We start from the raw sequence: 9,120 nt of genomic DNA on the forward strand, positions 1-9,120 counted from the left end.
CTATCCTCACTCATTCACTCACTCTTACCCTCACTTACTCACTTGCTCATTCTCTGACTTACCTCTCCTCTCTCTCTCTCTCTTTCTCCATCATTCTATCTTTCTCCTTTTTTGGCTGGTTCTTCAGGTTCGGTGTTATACTTCAGGGTTGTGTTTCTTCTCTGCCTTCCACACCCCATGCAACCCCCATTTAAAATTTCAGTGCCAAGAAGATCCTCAGCCTTAATCACTTCACTATCTGGAATGGGGAGTGGGGGGTTAGATGGGTGACTTGATAATGAAACCTAAGAACTCTACTGGCACCCCTGTGTTATAACCCTAAATACACACAGCTTTAACTGAGAAAGACTTTCCAGTTAACACTTTATTCCCTATACACTCTCAGCTTGTACTGCCCATCAGATTAAAACAGTCAACCCTTTATGACCCTATAAATATCCTCAGCTGTACGCAGTTACAAATCTAATTACCTTAACCAGTTGACCCTTTATTATTCTAAAACTGTAACCAGATGCTCTTACCATCCTAAAACATTTAGCTGTAACTAGTTTAAATCGTATTGTTCTAGATACTCTAGCTATAGTTAATTTAATACTACCCCAACTACCCTAATAACACTGTAGATTACATTACAATATTTTGCATAGATAATATTTTTACATAAATAAACAGGCTGAGAGACAGATGTTGTTAATTTTTATGCTTTAATTTAATAATTTAGTAGCTCTACATGATTCATTAACAGTACAATGTGTGTGTGTGTTTGGGTTGTGGAAGACTTCTAGAAATAACACCCCGCTGTTAGAAATCAAATCATTATCAGTTGCTCTAAAATATTACCAACATTACTACAACTAATAAGAAGGTCAAATTAAAATGTGTAGTTTTAAAGGAAAGAAAGCAGTTTTAAAAGAAACCCTTCTGCACAATCAGTATTACAGTTATTAAACTTATAAAAATAGTATTATGTTTTAGTTTTAGTATTAGTTTTATGAGAGAAAGAAAATTACTGTACAGTAGACCCTTGACTTACGAACAGTTTACCATACGAACATTTTGGGTTACGAACGATCTTTTTCAACTTAACGTACAAACAAATTTCGGATTACGAACCGAAATTCGTGAAATACGTGACGTCATGAACAAGTTCAATCCAACCTCCTCTCTCTCTCTCTCTCTCTCTCTCTATATATATATATATATATATATCACGAATTTCGGTTCGTAATCCGAAATTTGTTTGTACGTTAAGTTGAAAAAGATCGTTCGTAACCCAAAATGTTCGTATGGTAAACTGTTCGTAAGTCAAGGGTCTACTGTACAGTAATTTTCTTTCTCTTTCTTTCTTCTCAGTAGCTGTCACTGTGTATCAGACAGAGGGGACAGTGAGTGAGAGAGAAGAAGGAATTCGGCTCAGTAAAGTATTCTTTCTTTCGTGCAATTACACCTACAAAATACAATACTATTGAAATAATAGAGAAATATGAGAGTTATTGTTGTTTCTGGTAAATACATTTTATTAAAAAATAAATAAAAGAAATGTATTATGGTGTATGGTATAGCACACGTACTGTACTGAAATGTGATGTGTGTTTTATGTACAGTACTACTGTGTATTGTTGTTTATTATTAATTATTACAGTAATGTATATTCTATAATTTAAGATTTAAGGGAAAATATACTTGTATTTATAACAAAAAATATCATTTAAGACATTAGAGAGGTTAGGTAAGGGGGTGGTTTGGGAGGTCTGGCATGGATTAATTCTATTTACATTATTTCTTATGGGAAAAATAGGTTTAACTAACAAACATTTTGACTTAAGAACAGCCCTTCAGAACCAATTAAATTCGTACGTCAAGGGTCTACTGTATGTCCGTATACATGATCATTTTAAACATAATCAAAAATCCATTCATTGTCTGTTTTAACATCGCTTTATCCTGGTCAGTGTCGCAGTGGGTCCCATTTACTGGGTGAAATGCAGGAAACACCTCGGACAGGTCACCAGTCCATTACAGGGCACAGACACATACACACGTACACACAGCTCAGTAGTACTCATGGTTAGACCTATGTTAAAAATTTCTTGTATGTGTTTGAAATAGCAACACTGACATCCAGGTCTGAGCTCACATAAAAATGTGTTGGTGATTCATAACAGTCTGACTGCTTGTGAGTCTGGGTTTGTAATAAGTTTAATATTTCAGTATAATCATGATTAATTATTGCGTGTAATCGAATGTGTTTTTAGAAAATCATTATTTCTATAAATGTATGTGTTAATGAATGTAAAGAGAAAATAAGCTGAAATTACTAATGCTAACTGTTACATGTTACATAAAAGTCTCCTCTTTCAGGTAAATAAACCATTCTTGGCTTTAAACAGATTAAGAATAAGAAAAATAACAGTTTTGAAGTAACAATAACCGAGAATACTCTGCACAAACATGATGTTTACTATTCTAAAGTCATTTTAACACGTGTAGATTGCTATCACATATCAGTAGTATTTAGGAGGATAATTCCTGCATACTGCATACTATACTGCACACCAATACAAGTGCAGTATGCAGTATACACTGATCAGGCATAACATTATGACCACCTTTCTAATATTGTGTTGGTCCCCCTTTTGCTGCCAAAACAGCCCTGCAACTGTGATGCACTGTGTATTCTGACACCTTTCTATCAGAACCAGCATTAACTTCATCAGCAATTTGAGCTACAGTAGCTCGTCTGTTGGATCGGACCACACGGCTGCCCATGACCCTGTCACCGGGTTACCACTGTTCCTTCCTCGGACCACTTTTGACAGATACTGACCACTGCAGACCGGGAACACCCCACAAGAGCTGCAGTTTTGGAGATGCTCTGACCCAGTCGTCTAGCCATCACAATTTGGCCCTTGTCAAACTCGCTCAGATCCTCACGCTCGCCAATTTTTCCTGCTTCTAACATCAACTCTGAGGATAAAATGTTCACTTGCTGCCTAATATATCCCCCCCACTAACAGGTGCCGTGATGAAGAGATAATCAGTGTTATTCACTTCACCTGTCAGTGCTCATAATGTTATGCCTGGTTGGTGTATACTGATGCAGCAGGCAGTATTTAATATAGCCAAATATATATGGACACCCATTCTAATTATTGCATTCCAGTTATTGCTAGTAGGTGTCAATTGTGTAAAATAAACTTTGTGCTTCCAGCTTTGTAGCAACAGTTTGATGAAAGTGCTTTCCTGCTCAAAATAAGGTCCATTAAGACTCCAGTGGTCTGCACAGAGCCTTGCTCTTAACCCCACTGGACAATTTTGGTGTTACAGGGTGTGAACACCTCAAACTGAGGGAACGGATTTAACCCTGTAGCTCCGAAACAAAAGAAATTAAATAATAACTTAAGAAACTTCAGAAACTGGAAAGTACGTTAAATTGTAATTACATTTAAAACAAAATCTATAAAACAAAACCAAGCCGGACTAGAACCATGGTTCTTGAATGTTGAGGATGAGCGCCCTACTGACAGCTAAAGATAGAATAAGAGGACTCAGTCCTAAGCCTAGACTCAATGTTGCTTATAAAGCAATGGCCCAGAACTACACATTGAGTTGAACTTCACCTCCCCTTCCCTCTAGATGTTACACTTTGGGATGAATTGGAATGTTGACTGTGAGCCTGGTATTTTCATCCAACATCTGTGCCAATCTCACAATTGCTCATTTGACTAAATGGGCACAGATTCTCACAAACGTCAAAATAAAATGTAACGATCTTTCCAGAAGAGCTCAGGCTATTGTAAGGTTGTTGGTTATTGGAGCAAACAGGGGGGTTGTGCTTTTACACAAATGTATGGTCAGGTGTCCACATACTTTTGGCCATCTAGTGTTTCATGCCACTGTAGAATGAACAGAAATAAAGAAAAACATATGTGCGTTCTCTCTAGAAAGTAAAACTACACAAAATGTATAACACAACTATTCATGTAAAGAGGATTTTGATCTATTCAGTGTGTATAAAACCAAAGTGAAGAGAAAAAGATTCAAGTTTTCGTGCAGGATTTCAAAGTGTTTAAAGTTTGCAGCCTATTTTAATCACTCACTCATTCACACACATACAGCAGCTACACTGATCAGCCATAACATTAAAACCACCTCCTTGTTTCTACACTCACTGTCCATTTAATCAGCTCCACTTACCATATAGAAGCACTTTGTAGTTCTACAATTACTGTCTGTAGTCCATCTGTTTCTCTGCATGCTTTGTTACCCCCTTTCACCCTGTTATTCAGTGGTCAGGACACCCACAGGACCACTACAGAGCAGGTATTATTTAGGTGGTGGATCATTCTCAGCACTGCAGTGACACTGACATGGTGGTGGTGTGTTAGTGTGTGTTGTGCTGGTATGAGTGGATAAGACACAGCAGCGCTGATGGAGTTTTTAAACACCCCACTATCAGTGCAGGACTGTGAATAGTCCACCAACCAAAAATATCCAGCTAACAGCGCCCCGTGGGCAGCATCCTGTGACCACTGATGAAGGTCTAGAAGATGACCAACTCAAACAGCAGCAATAGATGAGTGATCGTCTCTGACTTTACATTTACAAGGTGGACCAACTAGGAAGGAGTGTCTAATAGAGTGGACAGTGAGTGGACACGGTATTTAGAAACTCCAGCAGCGCTGCTGTGTCTGATCCACTCATACCAGCACAACACACACTAATACACCACCACCACGTCAGTGTCACTGCAGTGCTGAGAATGATCCACCACCCAAATAATACCTGCTCTGTGGTGGTCCTGTGGGGGTCCTGACCATTGAAGAACAGCATGAAAGGGGGCTAACCATGCATGCAGAGAAACAGATGGACTACAGTCAGTAATTGTAGAACTACAAAGTGCTTCTATATGGTAAGTGGAGCTGATAAAATGGACAGTGAGTGTAGAAACAAGGAGGTGGTTTTAATGTTATGGCTGATCAGTGTATGTTCACATGCAGACTAATTATCTGTTAATAATTCGACAGGGATCACAGACAGAAAGAACCAATTCCAGCTGAATTTTTGTCTTATCAGTCATGGAAGGGGGTTATGGTAGATCTGTCACCCTCTTACAGTAATACACCAAGTGCAAGGCAGGTATATAATCTAGACAGGGCATTCATACGCTTAGCCAATACCTTACTCACTCATACAAAAGGGCAATTTGGAGCAGTTAATACATCTTATACATGTTTATGGAAGGTGAGAGATTACATTTACATTTACATTTTTAGCATTTAGCAGACGCTTTTATCCAAAGCGACTTACATGATGAGCTGAACACGATGAGCAATTGAGGGTTAAGGGCCTTGCTCAGGGACCCAACAGTGGCAACTTGGTGGTGGCGGGGCTTGAACCGTCAACCTTCTGTTTACTAGTCCACCAGTAACCACTGAGCTATCACTGCCCTGCTAGTGATTACTAGTCCAGTACCTTAACTAGTAGGCTACGGCTGCCCTGTCACGCAATGAATTAGCACCATGTCTAAGGTGTTTTAGGATGATGGTTAAACGAACACATCCCAGACTAGGATGAAGCGGGAGGTAAAAATGATCCTGTATCCTGCATGTGAACATAGCCCTAATACTCTCACACATACATCCACATGCACATCCTCGTTATGGCACTTTTGCATTGTTCTGCAGTATCTTAAACCATAAAAATGAACATGTATCAAAAGCTGACGAGTCATATCTCAGATTCTCGTCTGCATGACCGCTGGTCATGGCGCCGCGTCATCCGTTCAAAGTCATGGCGCGCTTTTCTTTCCTCTCTCTCCCTGTCGGTGAGTTCATCCTCTTCTTCATCGCGGTTCATCAGCGCTAGTTCATTCTCGTAGCAGAACGTTGAAGCATTGTCAGCAGGCACGCACTTGCTCTCGAACATGTCCTTGGCGCTGCAGTGCGGCGTTGACGGCACTTCGTAGGTCTTGTGAAAGTGCGAGTAGTCCACCTTGTACTCGTTCTTCTCCTCAAACAAAACCGGCTCGAACCGATACCCCCACAGGATCTCGCTGGCTAGATAGGAGCTGCGAGCCTGCGCCGTCATGGCCGTGGCCTCCACCATTCCCTCAAGGATAACCACGATCTCAAAGTCAGCTGTTTCCAGATCCCGCTTGCTGATTCCGTAAAGCGGGCTGTCCTCGTCTATTTCATGCAAAATGGTGAGCGGCGAAACTAGAAAAATTCGATCGAGTCCTTGATCGAAGCCAACGTTAATGTCCATCTGATCTAGCGGAAGGTACTCGCCTTCTGCCGTGACTCGCGGTTTTAGAAGAAGCGCTCGCACGTGAGCTTCCACAATGTGGCTCCTGCGGAGATTCCCGACTCGCCACATAAGGCACAGCTTCCCGTCCCTCATAGCAACGCAGGCGTTCTTGGAAAACAGAAGAGTCTGAGTGCGCTTTTTGGGGCGTGCCATTTTTGCCATGATGGCACCTACCATGAAGCAGTCAATAATGCTTCCCACAATGGACTGAAAGACGACAAGAAAGATGGCAACTGGACACTCCTCTGTAACACACCGGAAACCATAACCGATTGTTGTCTGGGTTTCGATGGAGAACAGGAATGCCGCCATGAACCCGTTCACCTGCAGGACGCAAGGTGTGAAGCTGTCATCCCCGGCTGGGTTGTCCAGGTCACCGTGAAGCAGAGCAATTACCCAAAAGGCCAAGCCAAATGCCAGCCATGACAGCACAAACACCAGTGTGAACACAATCAGCATGTACCTCCAGCGGATGTCGACGCAGGTCGTAAAGATGTCAGCGAGGTAGCGTAGTGATTTCTGCTCCATGTTTGTAAACTGGACATTGCACTGACCATTTTTTCTCACGAAGCGGTTGCGGCATTTTCTGCGGGTGTGGATTTTGCCATTGCCGTAGCCGTTCATGCCACCGTGCATTGTGGTCAGGCGCAGGGCATCTTCCTCTGAGGATACGATGCTGTAGCGGCTCATACGTCCGACACTCATCTTGCAGTGTGATTTCCAAATAAGTTCAATCCAAAAAAATCCAAAAAAGCAAGTTTCCCCCCCTCACTGACTCCCCCTTTACAGCTGCAGTGGTTAAGTCTTGGGGTGTCAGTGGAGGGGTAAATGTTTTTGGACCAGCCCAGTAAATCCAGACCCTAGAAAAATGATAAACAAATATTAGTACATCATCATCACACAGCAAAAGTGATGCCTCCTCTATCTGTCTACTCATGCAGGCCTACCTTTCTATTTCCTCCATGTTAATTATGATTAATTATAATTACATTTGTCATAATCTGATAATATATACATTTATATTTGTATGCATATTTGTACTAAATGAAAGGGCGGCACGGTGGGTACTGTCGCCTCACAGCAAGAAGGTCCTGGGTCTGGGCCCTTTCTGTGTTGAGTTTGCATTTTCTCCCCGTGTCTGCGTGGGTTTCCTCCGGGTGCTCTGGTTTCCTCCCACAGTCCAAAGACATGCAAGTGAGGTGAACTGGAGATACTAAATTGTCCATGACTGTGTTCGATATAACCTTGTGAACTGATGAATCTTGTGTAATGAGTAACTACCGTTCCTGTCATGAATGTAACCAAAGTGTAAAACATGACGTTAAAATCCTAATAAACAAACAAACAAACAAATGTGGGTATGTATGTGTTCTGTGTGTATGCATGTATGAATGCATGCATATCTGTGTTAACTGTTCACACACAGACTATGCAGCATATGCACATATCCAGTAATTAATATTTATAACTACACATGTAAATGTACTGATGCAGAGTGTACATTTTTACTTTTCATATAAATAATTGTAAATGTTTTTTGCATGTACTGCTATTATTTTTCTCTATTGCTGCTACTACCTCTGTTGGGGAAATGCGATGCAAAATCTCATTGTACTGTACCTTTGTATATCTATTCTAAATGGATGTGAGTGTTTGTTTATTAGGATTTTGTGGGTGTATTGTTGAAAATGTACACATACAAGTGGAATTTGGTATGCATGTGCAGTATATGTAAATGATGTGTGTATGCATACGACAATGGCTTTGAATGTGTTTGGTTGCATTTATGTATATGTGTATGTGTGTGTGTTCATGTGTGTAAATATGAAATCTTAGGAGACTATGGGAGAACAGTCACAGATGTGCCACAGGCAAATACACACAAAATAATGGATGGATGAACATGAACTGAGCAGAAAATAAAGAGAGAAGACAAAGACAAAAAGAAAGGAAAAAAAGAATGGAAAAAACACAATTATTCTGCATCGTGCAGCTTTAAAAGAAAGAACATGAGAATATACTCATGTAACAAGCAATGAAAGGTTAATATAAACCAATTAACATTAAAATAAAATGAAGAAAAGAATAAAAGAATGAATGTCTAATATAATAAGTCAAATTCTGTGTGACCATTTAATCACTGACCCACTGGCGGCACGGTGGCTAAGTGGGTATCACTGTCGCCTCACAGCAAGAAGATCCTGGGTTCGATCCCCAGGTGGGGTGGTCTGGGCCCTTTCTGTGTGGAGTTTGCATGTTCTTCCCGTGTCTGCGTGAGTTTACTCCTGGTGCTCCGGTTTCCTCCCACAGTCCAAAGATGTATAAGTGAGGTGAATTGGAGATACTAAATTGTCCATGACTGATATTAAGTTTGATATTAAAACTTGAACTGATAAATCTTGTGTAACCAGTAACTACCGGTCCTGTCATGAATGTAATCAAAGTGTAAAACATCCTAATAAACAAACACTGACCCACTACAGTAAAGTTAAAGTAGACATTGTGTGTACACATACAGGCCTCTAGATGGAGTTCGTGTCCAGAAATGCTTCTCTAAACAGTTCTTCAAAAGCTGTTTGGTGTTCGTGTTTGTAAAGAGTTCTTACAAAGTTCTCACAGAGTAAGTGATGGAAAGTCAGAGCTTTTAAGAGGTCGATAATAATAATAAGAAGAAGAAGAAAAAGAAGAAGGTCCTGGGTTCGATCCCCAGGTGGGGCGGTCTGGGTCCTTTCTGTGTGGAGTTTGCATGTTCTCCCCGTGTCTGTGTGGGTTTCCACCAGGAGCTCCGGTTCTCTCCCACAGTCCAAAAAC

At 40.8% G+C, this 9,120-nt stretch overlaps 1 protein-coding gene across 1 annotated transcript; it reads right to left on the reverse strand.

The window, feature by feature from the left end:
* Nucleotides 1–5,730: 5,730 nt before the first annotated feature.
* Nucleotides 5,731–7,014, reverse strand: kcnj12a (potassium inwardly rectifying channel subfamily J member 12a). The gene has a single exon (XM_062991730.1). It carries the CDS (start codon nt 7,012–7,014, stop codon nt 5,731–5,733), a length of 1,284 nt encoding a protein of 427 aa, XP_062847800.1.
* Nucleotides 7,015–9,120: the final 2,106 nt, after the last annotated feature.

This window comes from Trichomycterus rosablanca, chromosome 3, assembly GCF_030014385.1.
Source record: "Trichomycterus rosablanca isolate fTriRos1 chromosome 3, fTriRos1.hap1, whole genome shotgun sequence".
NCBI lineage: Eukaryota > Metazoa > Chordata > Actinopteri > Siluriformes > Trichomycteridae > Trichomycterus > Trichomycterus rosablanca.